At 35.1% G+C, this 17,173-nt stretch overlaps 1 protein-coding gene across 1 annotated transcript in view; it reads left to right on the forward strand.

The window, feature by feature from the left end:
- Positions 1 to 17,173, forward strand: part of VPS50 (VPS50 subunit of EARP/GARPII complex) — a 120,361-nt gene that overhangs the window by 34,924 nt on the left and 68,264 nt on the right. The window contains exons 10-12 of the mRNA XM_043871663.1: positions 7,736 to 7,778; positions 9,268 to 9,366; positions 10,746 to 10,886. Coding sequence (XP_043727598.1) covers positions 7,736 to 7,778; positions 9,268 to 9,366; positions 10,746 to 10,886 — 283 coding nt within the window. The remainder of the gene's footprint in view (positions 1 to 7,735; positions 7,779 to 9,267; positions 9,367 to 10,745; positions 10,887 to 17,173) is intronic.

The raw sequence follows: 17,173 nt of genomic DNA on the forward strand, positions 1-17,173 counted from the left end.
AATTTTTTTAATACAGGATACTTAGGGGGTAAATTTTCAGATTTTGAAATGACCTTAATTTAGCCCATTCATACAGCCCATTCATCTCATCAGAGGATGAGATGGTTGGATGGCATCACCGACTCAATGGACATGAGCTTGAGCAAACTCCAGGAGTTGGTGATGGACAAGGAAGGCTGGTGTACTGCAGTTAATGTGGTCACAAAGAGGCAGACACAACTTAGTGACTGAACGACAAATGATTGAAAGAAAAATTATTTTTTTTCCTTAAAAAATGGAAGGCATTGTTTAGCTGTCTATTCCAGCCTCCTGTTTCAAAGGGCAGAGTCAGATACTACTCTCCTTCTCATTTTTTCAAAGAGATGGTGTCTTTCTTTTAGAAATTTTAAAGATTTTTCTTTTTTTTTCCACTTGATCTAAAATTTCACGTCTAGAGAAGTCCTGTCTTAGATTCTTCACTCTGAGATGATGAGACAAGAATGAAGTAGTATTTAGTGCTTAGCTGCATGAGATGCTGTGTTTGCTTGTTATACCGAGAGCTTGTGAAATGTGTTTGTTCCGTAGGAGCTGGTAATAGCAGGCAGTTAACAGGCAGGACCGTGGGATAATATGCCAGTTAAGAGCACAGAATACATAAACAAAAGCCATCAGAGATGCTCAAGCTGTGAATGGTTCACTTCCCATACCCCCGTGGGAATGGGAAATACTGACATTTATAGGAGTGGGAGTAGGAGCTTGGCACCATTATCCAAGGCAGCACTGACAATACAGTGATTCTAAATTAGATTTTAATAAGGCTTTCTCACTAAAGCTTTATTCTTCAGCTTTTAAAAACTGAATCATGATAATAGTGATGATATAATATTTGAAAAAATTTTGGGCTTTAATAAATATCAAGCACTGTACTTATTTTTTATCTTTTAAAGATATTTAAACATCTTTTATTTAAAGATAATATTCCTTATTTTTTCCTATTTAGCATTAACAAAGTATTCCTCAGGTGGTGGTATTCTCTCTCTTGTAGATGAGGACATTGATGCTCTGTAAAATGAGTGGCAAAGGCAAGATTTAAATTTATACCTGTTGGAAAAAAAAAAAAAATTTATACCTGTTGGGATGCACATTGTGTTGTTCTTTTTTTTTTTCTTTTTTCATCGTGTTGTTCTTAACCACAGCTATGGTAGGCCATCTACCAATGTAATAGCTGTTATGTGCAGTGGAAGCTCATGGCCAATAGGCCAATTTATATTATTTTGCTCCAGTCTCTGAAGTATATTCTGACTAGAGTTAACTGTATTTTTCCTAAACCCACTCTGCCAGTTGTGTTTGTTACTGTCTTTATGTTGCTTGAGTAAATAAACTAATGAGATGAAACAATGTTTTGGAAGTAAGTTGGATGCATTGGAAAAATAGAACTTATTGTTAAAAATAAATTTCCTTTTGAATCTTTTGTAGGTGAGACAACTCATAAAAAACTGGGGGTTATAAGATAACTGTAATTTGGCATTCAGGTTGTTCTGTGTTTGTTTTTAGGTTCCTGCTTCAATTTTGAGAATCTGAAACTTGAAATTATAGTCAATTTATTTGTGATTTGGTTCATATGAGACTAAGAAGTTAAAACTCCAGTCAGATGAAAAGACCTTAGCTCTAAGTCAGAAATGGATGTACACTTAAACAATTTTAGTTAAAATATCACATGCCCATGCCAAGTCACTTCTGTTGTGTCCGACTCTTTGTGACTCCATGGACTGTAGCCCGCCAGGCTCCTCTGTCTGTGGGATTCTCCAGGCAAGAATACTGGAGTGGGTAGCCATTCCCTTCTTGAGGGGATCTTCCCAACCCAGGGATCGAACCTGGGTCCTCCCACACTACAGGCAGATTCTTTACTATCTGAGCCACCAGTGAAGCCCTAAAATATTCAGTGCACATAAATATTCCTGTTTTAACTTTGATCAGTTGACCAACTAAACGGTCTTCTGCTGAACTGTAGCACAGGGCTGCCAGAGGGCCCTTGTCTTTAAAGGGCCAGATAATAAATATTTAAAATTTTGCAGACCATAAGGTCTTGGTTGCAGTTATTCAGCTCTGCCCTTGAAGACCAAAAGTGGCAGTAGACGATATGTAAACAAATGCGTGTGGCTGTGTTTCATTAAAACTTTATATAGAAACGTAGCCTCTTGGCTAGATTTGACTCCTGAGCCTGGCCTCTGCTCTGAAATTATAATTCATAAAGTTTGGAAATATTTTGAACATTTTTAGTGTCCTTAATAATGAACTCTGAACTTTCTATGTGGTGAATGGTTGTGTTGTGAGTTAGGTCTGGGATTTCTGAACAGAGTGAACAGAGATCCCAGTAGAGCCAAAGTGATCTTGGGGTTCTTTTACAGTTTTTTCATGGTTTGAAGGATCCTGTGACACTTTATGGTACCTCAGGGTTGTTTGTTTAGCTTCAATGTGTTTGAAAATCATGTTTTCTCTGAGGTCTGTTGATAAAACTCGGCAGCAGTGAGTAGATTGAAATCCTTGGAATTGTATAATACCTCTGATCTAAACAGACTGGAGTTTCTGCGGGCCATGGGCACACAGTATAAACTTGGAAGAATAAATTTTACTTATGTGTGTTCCAAAGGTTTTAGCATTCTACTGAATCATATACAAAGATGTGCTAATTGGTTAGCTGGTGTTCAGCATATAATAAAATCTAGAAACTTTAGAGCTAGAAGCAGCCCTTTAGATCTAGCCCACTTTTGTATAGGAAACTGGTGCCCAGAGTTATTAAGAGACTTGTCTTAAATCACTTGGCTTAATAACAAACCATGGAAAGATTGTTAAGAGGCTGATTACCTCCATACCATCTTGTCTTTCAGTAAGTACAGTCAAATTGCACTTTTCTAGGACACATTTTGTGAGTGTGTGTCCCAGAGCAGCTACTTAAAAGAAAAGTTAATTATTTATGAATGTTATTTTTAATATTTTCTGTAGTGATTATAAAAATGCCCTCCAAATTGTTTGAGTCATTCCACTCACTTGCAAATAGCTTTTAATAGCTTTTAGTCTTTCATCTTACAACTAGTAATTTTTTTGACCATAATGTAGCTTTTATTTATCCAAATGTTCATGATTAGGTCCTTTTTACATACTCTGATTAACTGACCCAAATAACTGAAATCCATGTTTCTAAATGATGGCTGAAGATTTCTTTAAAGACCACATTTAATATGTCCACTCCTTAATCATACTTTTATATGTATATGTTAATTAGTAGCCAACTGTTATCAAACTACAGTTGTAGATTTTGAAAGCATTTTTTAAAATTTATTTTTAATTGGTGGATAGTTGCTTTATGATGTGTTGGTTTCTGCCATACAGCAACAAGAATCAGTCATGAGTGAGTGAAGTCGCTCAGTCGTGTCCAACTCTTTGCGACCCCATGGACTGTAGCCTACCAGGCTTCTCCGTCCATGGGATTTTCCAGGCAAGAATACTGGAGTGGGTTGCCATTGCCTTCTCCAGGAGATCTTCCCAACCCAGGGATTGAACCCGGGTCTCCCACATTGTAGGCAGGCGCTTTACTGTCTGAGCCACCAGGAAGAATCAGCCATACCTATACATATATCCCTTCCCTCTTGAAAGCATGTTTAATAAAACCAAAATGGTTGATTTATAGATTTTATATTTAAAAATTTCTGCATACTATATACATTACCATGCTTGCATTAACTCTTAATATATAGGCTACAAAATCATTTTAACCATAAATAATAGAAGGAATAAAAGCACCTAGATTTATGATAATATTGTGAATAAATTCTAAAGCCCATTTTTTTCAGTTGAGAAGCTGAAGAAATTGTTACTGTCACCTCTGAATTAGTTTAGATATATTCCTTTTTTTCTCCAAACTCAATATTCCCTGAAAGAATGTGTTTATGAATTCTGATACTTATTATTCTGGGTGTTCTTGCCTCTCCATGTCTGTGTCTTCAGCCTTAGTGAACTTCTGAGTGCTGTGTGATAGAGGAGTAGAACCAACTTCTCTGCTTCTCTCTCGCGCTTTTATTTTTTGTTTTTTCCTTTACTAAGACCCCTGTAGACCCAGAGTCCTGTCTGACTCTTGTTCTTCTTTCTTTTTTTAGAACATTTTTCTAAAATGTTCTTTCTTTCTTTTTAAATTGAAGTAGAATATGGGAGCTAAAGGAATGATGGTTAAAGGTTGCTGTTTTTTGTTTGAATTGCAGATTTGACTCAGCAGATGTTTATCTCCTGCTCTGAGTCAGGCAGTGAATTTAGTTAGTCCTGGGGAATCCCTGGGGAATAAGCCACAGTCTGCTCTGATAAATAGTCACAGATACTTCTTTAATCTTAATTCAGGGTGCTGTAAACCAAGCATTGTGTAATTTAAGGGAACAGTTAGTCAGGAGAGAGAGACTTCCCAGAAAAAAAGACATTTGGGAGTGAGAAAAGGGGAATGTACTTTCTAGCTATTATGAACATTACATGCAAGAACAGAGAATGGAAAAGCCTGGGGTTTGTTTGGGGAATTGCACCTAGTTCATCTGACTAAATACATAGTTGACTCTTGAACAACCTAGGGGTTGGTGGTGCTCACCCTTGGCTTCGTCAAAAATCCACATATAACTTACCTACTTGGACTTCTGAATAGGTGATTCCGCATCTACAGATTCAACCAACTGAGGATCAGGAAGTACTGTAGAATTTACTATTGAAAAACATCCTCTTATAAGTCGACCAGTGCAATTCAGATCCCTGTTGTTTAAGGGTCAACTGTAGAGGCACTGAAAAGTGAATGGGAAGTTAATTTTTTGTCAATTATGAAGAGTCTTACGTGCCATGCTAATTTAGGGCTTTATCCTTGGTTTCATGGGGAATCACCAAAGGTGTTAAAGCAGTAGATGAATACGATTTTTATTTCTGCTTCACTTAGGAACTGCAAACTCAGCTGTCTTTAGGGACCAGGCAGGTAACATACATGTGAAGCTGCCAGATGACAGCAGGAGATGGTCAGGTGCACAAGACTGTTGCCTTTTCTGTTGAGTCGCTCAGTCGTGTCCGGCTCTCTGTGACCCTGTGGACGGTAGCCCACCAGGCTCCTCTGTCCATGGGCTTCTCCAGGCAAGAATACTGGCGTGGGTAGCAGCCATTCGCTTCTCCAGATTCCTACACGGTTATTGTCAAATGATAAAGGCTTGTTCATTTCAGGTTTTTCTTGAGACTATAATCTTCCATTCTCAACCTTAATTTAAAGCATGCTTATGGTACATAGTATTTGTTGAAAATGGTCTAATTCCTCCACGGGTTTGAGTGTTTATCTTTGAGACCTTCAAAACTAGGTACTTATATTATTAGTTTCACTTTCCTGACAGACTGCTTGGCATTTGTATATGTCTATATCTTTCTCTCTATCAAACCACCTTGTTGTTATCTTCTCAGTTCGCACTAAAGGCTCTTTAAAGGAAGCCATGAATCCATATTGTATATTCTGTAAGGCTGTTGCTGAGGGTGTTGTGCCTTAGGAGAGAAAGTATTGCTGTTCTCTTTATCAAGACTGGCAAAATTTTCTCTCTGAATTTAATGCCAGCAAAAGTGAGTTTTGTCTCTTTGCTTTTGCTCTTTCTCTTAAATTACTGGTTTGTTTTGATAGTCTGGACACCGAATTGTGTACTGTGGCCTTCCCTATTTGTTTTGGCTGCTAGGACTTTGAGAATCACATTGATAATCAGAAGACAGTTGTAAGAAAAAAAAAAAAAACCCTTGTATAATTTTGCTGTGAAAATATATCTTTCTCTTGTTCTTACTATTTTATTTTACTTTTACTTTAATCCCTTTTGTCAAAACGTTTTCTCTAAAATTGTATTTACTTTTTTAGGTAACAGCAGATATTTTTTAGTAATGAGCTGTTATAATTCCAATATCAGTTGTTTTTAAACTGACCTCTTGAGCATTAGGGCTTCCCTGATGGCTCAGACGGTAGAGTCGGCCTGCAATGCGGTAGACCCCATTTGATCCCTGGGGTCGGAAGATCCCTTGGAGAAGGAAGTGGCAACCCACTTCAGTATTCTTTCCTGAAAAATCCCGTGGATGGAGGAGCCTGGCAGGCTACAGCCCATAGGATTGCAAAGAGTTGAGAACAACTGAGCAACTAACACTAACGCTGGAGGATTAAAGAGGAAGAAAATCAGATTCAATCACATATCCTAAATGTATAACTCAGTACATTTTTACAAAGGGAGCATAGTTGTGTAATTACTTCCCAGAAATAAAAACAGAAGTAGAACATTTCTAGGACCCTAGAAACTTCCTTCATGCCTCATTCCAGTCATTATATTACCAAGGTAACCACTGTTCTGGTTTCTGTCACTAACGTTATTTTTGCCTGTTTTGAACTTTATGTAAATGGAATCATGCAGTATGTACTTTTTAAACTGACATCTTTTGTATTATGTTTTTGAGATTCAGCTGACACATTTTCATTGCTATAGTATTTTATCATATAAATAAATATATCCCTTTAATTTTTCATAGACAGTTGAGCTGCTTCAAGTTTTTGCCTGTTACAAATAATGTTGTGAGGATTGTGTATGCATTTGTGATAGATAGAACTGGAGTAAGTGTATGTTGAGTTTCAGGAGGTATTAATGGTTCCAGAGAGGTGGTGTCACTTTTCCCTTCTCCAGCATTGAGTTGAGCGTTTTATTGTTCTACATTCTTGCCAACATTTGTTGATGTTGTTTTTAATTGTTTAAAAATAATTTTTGCCATTCTAGTCATTTGTTATAGTCTTTTTATAGTTTTAATTTGCATTTCCTGAATGCCTGAAAGAGTGCATATTTATGTTTATTGGCCAGTTGAATATCTTCTTTGTCAAGTATTTAAGGCTTTTACCCTTTGTTTTTATTCTGTTCTGTTGATCTGTTAATGTGTTCTTATAATAAGTGCCACACTGCCTTATTGCTGTAACTTTATAGTAAGTTATATATATATAACTACCTATATATTACATATATATGTAGTCTACATATATATAGTCTACTGTAGTAACTATTTTAGTATGTTTTACAGCATTGTTCTTCAGGGTTTTCTTGACTAGTCGTAGCCCTTTGAGTTTCCACATAAATTTTAGAACAGCTTGTCAGTTTCTCCATTAAAAAACCTACTGGCTTAATATTAATAAGAAATCCGTTATTTTAAGATATCATTTTTGTGAGAATTGGTATCAGTTATATTAAAGATTTTAGTCTGTTTACATAGTATACCTCTGTGTAGTTGTCTTCTTTATTTTGGCTCTGTTTTGTATTGTATATTCTTTATTTGATTTATTCCCAGGTATTTGGTTTTTTGAAGCATATCTTTAAAAATTTCATTGTCTAATTCCTTGTTTTTGATATATAGAGATTAGTTTTATCTTTGTTTTACTTTTCATCTATATTACACATATTATCTTTAAAACTTGCTATCAGTATTTAATTCTTAAATTCTTAGTTTTATCTATAAAGTCTTCAGGATTTTCTGTCCACACAATACTGCTGCTGCTAGTGATGACTCTTATTTCTTCCTTTCTAATTTTTTTCCTTTTGTTTATTTTTCTTGCCTTATCGTACTGTCTATAGAATCAGCACAACTTAACTGCTCATACTATTGATTTGTCATTTTAAGTGTTTATTCATCTAGTTTGTCTCTTTTAAAGATTGACACACCTAATTCTGTTTTTATTTAATAGTGAACTGAATTCAAAGTTGCAAGATACTTTAGAACAAATCGAGGTAAGAAGGATTGTATCTTAAGGTAAACGACTTTCTTTCCAGAGGTTTTTGAATAGCATAGATGTATCTTACGTTTTGACTTCCATATTATTACCAGTGTTTGTAGATCACTACCCTTTGTGTTTTTCATTTGGAATGTCTGTTAATATTAACAGACTTGATCAAGTTAATGTTAATTTACTCATTCTCTCAGTGATACTTTTGGAATTGTAGGGTCTGAAAAGAGTATTTGAAAATACTACCATATCTACAAAGATTCCTAAACTCTTAGTTATAGGTGTGTTCTCACATAAACTATAGGCAGAATATTTACCATGCATCAGTTATTTTTTGATTATCAACTATTTCTCCTTTTTAGCTTACTGAGTTTAAGAATGATTTTTTTAAAATTTTATTAATTGATGATAACCCTCCTAAATTCATAAACCTCATAATAACATCTCATACAATTCCTCAAACGTGTAGAAACTGGAAATGAAAAGCTATGTCACTGTGAGCATAAAGTCTTCCTTAGCAATCTTTGTAAAGCAGAGGGTTCATTTAAATACATTTAATAAGAATTATTTAGTTTCTTCTGAGATTTTATTTTATTGTTTTCCTGATGAGAGTTCTTAGAAAGGTTGAGGCTAGACTTTCAAATGACCTTTGTGAAAGTAGTTTTTGATCATAAATGCAATTATTTCCATAGTAAGAATGATAATTTATTTGGTAAGCATAAATAGAATTATTTTGAAAGTCCCTTAAGTAAATAATCACCTGATTTTTTTCTTTTCTTTCTTTCTTTTTTTGGGGGGTGTCACCTGAACATTTTAATGAAGACTCTCTTTTGAAAACTATTTTCTTCATTCTTATAATTAAAATGAAATCATTGAGATAGAAACCCATAAACAAAGTGGATATACTTAGATATAAAAAGGCAGTACCTTGAGGTATATACTTTTAAGTCAATGTAGTTTTGTTGAGAATTACTTTTCAGTGATTAAGAAGGGTTGTTTTATTTTTCAGTAGCCCTTACAAACTCAGTTCATATAATTACACGATTTTAGTTGATGCTTGATGAAACATAAAGCTAAGTAAAAAATAAACCTAGAATTCCTTTAGAGACTAGTATAATTATTTTGTGTCCCTAGAAATACCCGGCAAAATTTTTTTTTAAAATTCACATATTAATAACATCTCAATAAACTTGAGTATAGTTGGTAATAAGAATTATAATTTATTCCCTGGTGGTTAGGACTTGGTGCTTTCATTGCCATGTTCTGGGTTTGATCCCTGGCTGGGGAACTAAGAGCTTGTAAGCAGTGTGGTACAGCCAAAAAAAAAATTCCAACTTATGCTTTTAATTAAATTTGTTCTTGACTATTCAGTCGTGTGTGATAGTAATGTGTTTAGGTATTAATTACAAGTGAGGAATTAGTCTTAATATTTTCTTACTACCTTGAAAACATGATTCCTTAACCACCTCTCACTTTCTCTTTTAATTACATAGGAACAGTTGGATGTTGCTCTGTCCAAAATCTGCAAGAATTTTGATATTAACCACTACACCAAAGTTCAACAAGCTTATCGACTTCTTGGAAAAACACAGGTAAGTTTTAAAAGGATTTTTTTTTTCTTAATCAATAATCTGTTGCTCTTCCTGATTGCTTAAGTTTGAATATTATTAATGTCGTATGCTTAAAAAGTTTCACTGAAGAAAGTAAATTTTTATGATGTGTTAACAATGGTAACAGGATCGCATAAGCTCAGAGTGTGGGTAGTGTTATTAATACATTACTGAGGTCTGTTTTAAACTATGAAGTGTGTCTCAGGTTTAATATTTTCATCATTTCCTGTAGGTTTTTAAAAAAATATACTATAATTCAGTGGGTGAGGATGTGTAGTCTCTTTTACCGCAGTTCTTGGTCCTGAATAAGACCTTTTAAGGTTGGAACCTCATGGTTCCTAGATGGGCCAGCGTGATTCCCTCACAGTGGTCTGTAAACTTTTGTGTATTGTGTACATTTGTTTTAAAACAGGTCTGTTTCTTTTATCAGAGTTTTCAAAGGATTCTGTTACCCCAGAATGTCCTCACTATTCCCATATTGCATGTCTTTATCTGTTCTTACTTCTCAGGGGCTTTCTTGAAAAGCCTGAAGTGGAGGCCATAGTTTGAAAGTTAATTACATCTTCTGCATATAGGAGTATACATTTTTCTTGAGAACATCAAAACATTGATGTAAATTTTTTTTTCCCGTAAAATGTAAGTCTCTCTTATTAAAAGGAAATGTAAGACTACCAAGCTATTTACATTGTGTAATGTGAATAAAGAAATATGGTTATTTATTGTACTTAATTAGTTTTGATATCTTTAGATATACCTAGGGAAAATACAGGAAGGAAGACGTGGTAATTTTGAGGGATATGTATTTTCAAAGGTCTTTAAGCAACTATAACTTCTAATTTCCCCCATTAGATGAATTCTTTCTCTCATTAAATATTTATTGTTGCCAACTATGTGCATTGCTCCAGGCACCTGGATATAACCCCTCGTGTATCTCACCTTCTAGTTTGGGAGACAGACATTAAAGAAAGAAAATCAGTGTAAAGGTACAGAGTGATGCGAAGTACTGGTTTGTATGGGATAGTCAGGAAAGGCTTCTCTGAGAAGGTGACCACTGAGAATCCTGAAAATGAAAGGATGGCAGAGGGAATTCAAAGGTGTGATTAGGAATGACATGTTTGGCAAACTGGGTACCAGTCTTAAATATGGAGCAGTGTTTATGATTCAGGTTTATCTGTAGTGGTATCATGTTGTGGTTGTTTGAAGGGTTAGCTGCAAATAATCAACATTTATAATTCTGTGAATAATAGTTATTTGTGCTACAGGTAAAATTGGTAAAGATTGTTTCCTATGTTTTTCAAATCTGTTTTTTTATTTTAGTAATTTATTTTAGTAATAGGTGATAATGTGCTTTATTTCCATAGACAGCAATGGATCAACTTCATATGCACTTCACCCAAGCCATTCATAACACCGTGTTTCAAGTTGTTCTTGGCTATGTGGAGCTATGTGCAGGAAACACAGATACAAAATTCCAAAAGCTGCAATATAAGGATCTCTGTACGGTATGTTGTAACTTAATTACTGTTAATATGAATCTCTTTTAGTTTTTAAATTCATATTCCATTTTTCCCAGAGCCTACTATCAGAAGATGTCACTAAAATAAAAACAAATATGTTTGCCAAAAGTTTTTTTTACTCCTTTGCTCATAGAGAAACTGGAAGATTCAGTCACAGAAACAGTAAAGGTTGATGAGATGGTACCTATTTGTGGAGTACAGTTGCTTCTAAATGGACTTTCTACCCATTTAAAGCTCTTTTTACCATCCTGTCTCAGGCTGTGGATTCTATTCTACAGTGGCATGTAGCATGCTGTTAAGCAGTCTTCTTTGCTGATTTTCCTTATATATGTTCAATCAGTCTTTTCAGGTACATAAATGCTGTTTCTGTCAGCATCTGTAACCAGTTCTTCTTTTTCATTCTTAAAGAAGCATAGATCTGCAGGTAATATAACCCACAGGTGGGAAGTGAACTGAGTTGGGTTCCATTTTCACATTGTTCCTTCTGGTGGATTGATGTACATATGGGAGGAAAAGAGAATGATGAACATCTAGGAGAACGGTGGTGTTTCTTGCCTTTACAAGAAACCAGGTTTGCAGTGGAAAATCATGATTTCTGTTTGATACATAGGGTCGCAAAGAATTGGACACGACTGAGCGACTGAACTGAACTGAACATTCAAGTGGACTTATTGAGGCAGTTGAATGTAAAAAGATCAGAACTGAAGTTATAGGCTGGGGACCATCAGCATTTAATGTATTTTAAGCCATGGTACTGAATAAGAAGATTGGGGAAAAGGGTGGAGAGAAAAAAGACACGAGGGCCTTGGGCCTGTGACGTTCAGAGATTGGGTGGGGAAGAGGGCCCAGTAGAAAAGCCGGAGAAGGAGCAGCTGGCGGGGGAGGAGGACATCTAGGAAATTGTGTCGTCACCGCAGCTTACAGAAGGAAGTGTTTACGGGATGATCAGCTGTAAACCTATGTCAGGTGCTTCTAAAGAGTCTGAATAAGTGGTCATAGAACTGACCTCTTGACTTGACAATATGCAAGTCATTGTTGACCTTGGTCTCTTTAAGTCTAGCCCAAGAATATCTTATGTCTCTGACTGAGAATTTCTTGAGTTTTTTCCCTAATGTCCCCTAGAGAACAAAAGTTCTTAGGAAGTAGCTATATATTGAGTTAGTGTGAAGTTAATGTTCATAATGATTTTGTCAAAAGTTCAGGTTATATGTCCATTGGTAACTGGGGAAATACTCTCACTTAAGCGCCAACAAATATTCCAGAAGGTTGTGATTATGATTAAGGATTAAGTTAATAAGGACAGTGGATGTTTGTTAATATAGGTTAAAATGTCTTTTTAAAATCACTTCATAAATCACAGGCACTATCTCACAAATGTTATGATCAAGTGTGCAATATAGTTGCATAGTTCTATTTTAAATACCCAGTTTTAAGAACAGCCATTGTTTGATAACTTTCAATGATTTTGAAATGTATCATTTATTTTCTTAGGTTGATAATATACATTTTAAAACTAAATATCCAAAAAGTCAATTTTACTTTTTGATTCTGTTAGTGTTGCTATTACAAATAATTGGCTTAAGTGGTAAAGCAATTTATTGCAAGTTAGTGATTTTTCTGTTAAAGCAGAAAATAACTTTAATAACTTAAAGTAAATATTTTTAAACAAATCAGACTTTTGTTCTTCAGTCTTTTTTACTTTGGTTAAATCTGGTATGTCTGTATGCCTGTAGTGTATTTTGTTACTATTAAACTTTTATATGCCATTAAAAGTCCTCTATGCTTTTATATAACACAAAGGTGAAAGCTGTATTTAGCTTATACATTTTTATGAACAAAAAATTTGTTCTTAAGATGTTTACCACAGCTTTTTAAAAATAATTTCTTTTGCTTTTTCCTAAAAGGCTATAAAATAACCTTTTGAGGTGTCTGTGTATATTTAAATTATCAGATAACAAAGGGCTTATCTTTCTTGATTTCATCTCAAGTAAGTGCTTATTAAAATTACTCCAGAAACATTTGGTACTTCTTTATAAAGTTATCCATATTTGTGTGATAGTAGGTGATATATATGTAATTAAATTAGGGGAACAACTGCTTTACTGGTCCGTTAGTGCTCAGTCATAGAAAACAGCCGCCCTACACCCACACACACACAGAGAACAGCAGGTATGTATATTATTACTCATCTAACATAGTTGTACATTTCTGATTTATACTCAAACTGTGCTAAGAGCATTAGTTGAAGTAGTTTTAGGTGTAAAGTGGTGAGAATAGTATTGAATGTTAACAATGCATTCATGGAGGCATTTCTTTTGAGGAACAGATTTAACAGAATTAGGTATGATAGGGTCTTTAATGTTGAAAGAACAGACATAGAAGACCTGAATAATGACATGAAGAATATGATGCCTTTTAAAGTGGCCCACTTTCTTTGGCACTATTCTTGATAAAAAATTAAGGAAGTTTAGAAATTACCTAAGGCCTCTTGCAAGTATGTAAGTCAGTGTTGTTGTAGGCAGACAGGAATGTGAACATCTCTTATAAGCCTAAGTTTTAATTTTTTCTATAATATTGAATGATATTGGACCTGTTTAGCCCAGGTAAGTTAGGAAGAAATTATCCATATCAGGTTTATTTATTTAGTTTGGTGGAAAGATGTGTACTTCTAGTTATATAAATAAAAGTGGTTAACTCAGGAGAGGAAAAATAGAAGGAACTCTTAGAAGTTCAGTAAGCTGATGAAACTTAAATATGTTTTCCTGGTGAGAACACATATCAATGACCTCGAATGGCATAACTCGGGCAAGGGAGGGGATTTGTGAAGGAGCCTTATATTAGAATGTGTGGTTCTTAATTTTTCCATATATGGCACTCGGGCATCATTTTTGCCCCGATTAAAATGAGCTGACCCTAATTACTGAGGATATGCCAGCTCAGGAGGATACCTGGCAAGGAGCGCTCAGCTAGGAAGGAAGCCGCAGAGCCCTCAGGGCACGCATGCCGGGTGTCCACGGGGAGAGTTTGGAAATGAGGGGGAGGGGCCCAGGCATTTGGGCAGTGGTTGGTTTTCTCTGCAGAGCAGCAGTATTTTCAAGGAAGCCTTTACTAGTAGATAAATATTTAAATATAAGAGTAAAAAAATAAAAAATGGTACACTGATTGAGTTGAGAGAGGGATAGAGTTCCTGTAAACAGGGAACCATTTTGTTTCCTTTAAATGGAAAAAGATGAGAGATGAAGAGAGAATCATTTGCTTGTGCTCATTCACAGTGTTATTTTAAACCACTCACAGATGTCTTTCTATTACTGAAATGGGCTAGAATGGAATTGAACTTTTTTTTTTTCTTTTTGGATATTCCTTTACAAAGAAGCCTGGGGCAAAATTCGTGTTCTGTTTTTATTTTCTTTGGTAAGCAGAGCCTTCAGCATTCTTAAGGGCAGCAGCATACTGTCCCGTTAGGAAGTGTCTGCCCTGTGTGTCCTGTTACCATTGCTCTATGTTTAAAAGTGAGTTGACTTTGAACTTTTTGAAGTCATTTTGCAGTTGAAGGTACTTTCTTTACTAAACTGTGTTTTCTAAATGACTAAAAGTACAGTTTTTCTTTGTATAGTTTATCTTTCAGTCTTGTTTTGCTATTTATCTTGAATGTCTCGACTTAAGAGTTTTAAATCAGTAATTTTGGCTCTTTTAAAAAATATGTACATAATCTTGCAGCACAGATGATGAAGTACTACTTATAAGGAAAAGTTTGAAATGAGAATTGCATCACATTCATTTCTGGCAAGGGCCAACGTAAAGGGGATAGTAGTCAATTTATTTGATTAAAAAGCCTTTTTGTGATTACATTTATCAGTGTGTTGATGTATCTTGCATGTTTACACCAGTTTGTGGAGAGATTTAAAAATATCAAGTGGAAGAAGCTATTTCATGACTTTGTAGGGAAACCCTGTGTAGATTTTTTGAAAGTTTATGAAGTATGCATCAGTTTTTTGTCTTTTTTTAAGTGTTGTTAAAACATTTTTATTTTGGCAGACTCATGAGTTTCCGTGGGGAACTTATTTCAAGATATTAATTAAGGTGTTACTGATTAATTTTATAGAGCTGGCTAAGCTGGCTGCATTTTCTCAGCCTTTTTTTTAATTGTTCATTTCCAAATGATTTTATTGAGTTTTGAGTTCTGTTTTTGAAATGAACTTGGCAATGTAATAATACTTTGGGGGGAAATGTAGTGTTTCTTTTAGAAAAAGCTTTCTGAAATAATTTCAGTATTTATTTTCACTATCTGGCACATTGGAGGTGTTTAGTAAATGTTTAGTATGTTGGATTGAACTCATTGTCTCTAACTTGTGTAGTGTTGACTTAATCAGGCTTTGGATTTGATTGAGGGGAAAAAGACCAACATTGAGTGCTTTCTCAGTGCCATGTACTTTTAAAACAACTTTTTATTTTATATTGAGGTGCAGCCAGTTAACAATGTTGTGATAGTTCCAGCTGAACAGCAAAGGGACTCAGCCACACATACACACGTGTCCATTCTCCCCCAGACTCCCCTCCCATCCAGGCTGCCACATAGCACTGAGTAGAATTCCTGTGCTGGATAGTAGGGATACTTGTATACTTTTACAAGTTCCTTCAGGTGCGTACTTTATAGAAAGACCAACAAAAGGCTCGTCCAATGTTCCATTCTTCTAGGTTTTAAAATTTTCATTCTCAGAAGTAATAAATACCTTTTGGTACTGAATTGTAATGATAAGCTGCTAGGAATTACCATCATATTGACTGTTGGCAAGTACAGAAAAGTGAAAACGGAAAGTAAAAATTAGTATTTCTGCATGCAAAGCTGGTTCTTTTAATGTATATTATATAAGCAAATAGCTTTTTAAAGTAGGATTATGCTGTACATGCAGATTTATAACATTTTTTTCCCACTTGCTATGTTATCAACAATTTTCTGTTTGAGTAAGTATGCTACTCACATACCTTTTAGGGCTTGACAGGACTTCAATGTAAGAGATCCTGTGGATTAATTAACCAGTTTCTTATTCTTCAATATTTATATTATTTCCAGCTTTTATCATGATGAACAGCACTGTAGTAAATATATTTAAAGCTAAATCTTTGCATAGATCATTATTTCTTTAGGATAAAGGATGAAGAACAAAATTGCATTGTCAAAGGCTTTGCATTTTTAAAACTTTGGTTTATATTTCCAAAATTGCCTTGCAGAAAGCATGTTTCAGCTTAGGCTTCTCATCAGTAGTGTTTGCTCTTACCCTTTCCCCTGTGTATGTGAGTGCTGCGTATTTTATATTTAATAGCTTAATTGTCAAATACCAGAAGATAGCATATCAATAGCAGTTTATGTTGTTTTTCACTCAGGCATATTTAGGATCTGAAGGAAATTAAACGGGGGCATTTCCTTGATTGTTGAGGTTAATTTGGTTGATTTGGTTGGATAAATGAGTGAACCTTTCCTTTCTTACTAGAGAAACCTTTCCAGTTAGAGGAATACTACTATTTACTTGAGTGCTTTATCAGATTAGCTTTAAAATACTCCAAGAATTCAGCTGTCAGATTTATTCATATCAAGTATATGTAGCACCCAGTCAGTTTTTTTATATGAATTATATATTGGTTTCTAAATATTTAAGGTAAAATAAAAAATAAATTTTGGTAATTTTAAATATTTAAAACTTAATGACCAAAAGATAAGTAAAGGAAGTTTATCCATCTCTTCCTTTTTCCCCACCATTTCCTCTTTGGACTGTCAGGAACTGTGAAAGATTGAAATTTTATCCTACTTGCAGACTAACAAGGTAGTCTGTTAATTGTTTTGTGGGTGCTAGTAGAAGATGCAAGATTCCGCTGTCTTAGCATTCTTAGTATAAACCAGTTCACTTGTCGTTGGTGGTGGTTTAGTCACGAAGTCATGTCTGACACATTGCAACCCCATGGACCATGGCCCACAGGCCCCTCTGTCCATGGGATTTCCCAGGCAAGAATATCGGAGTGGGTTGCCATTTCCTTCTCCAGGGGATCTTTCCAACCCAGGGACTGAACCCATGTCTCCTGCATTGGCAAGTACATTCTTTATTGCTGATCCACCAGGGAAACCCTCCCTTGTCATTACCCAGTTTTTGTTCATCAAGTCATCAGTTCGGCTCAGCAAGGGGCAATAAGCTTATAAGGAGTTTGTTACCTAGGATGGTTGTATTCATTATGATCAAAGGTAGATAAGAAAAGTTCCAACAACATATACACATGTCAGT

The sequence above is a fragment of the Cervus elaphus genome, chromosome 18 (assembly GCF_910594005.1).
Source record: "Cervus elaphus chromosome 18, mCerEla1.1, whole genome shotgun sequence".
NCBI classification, from domain to species: Eukaryota; Metazoa; Chordata; class Mammalia; order Artiodactyla; family Cervidae; genus Cervus; species Cervus elaphus.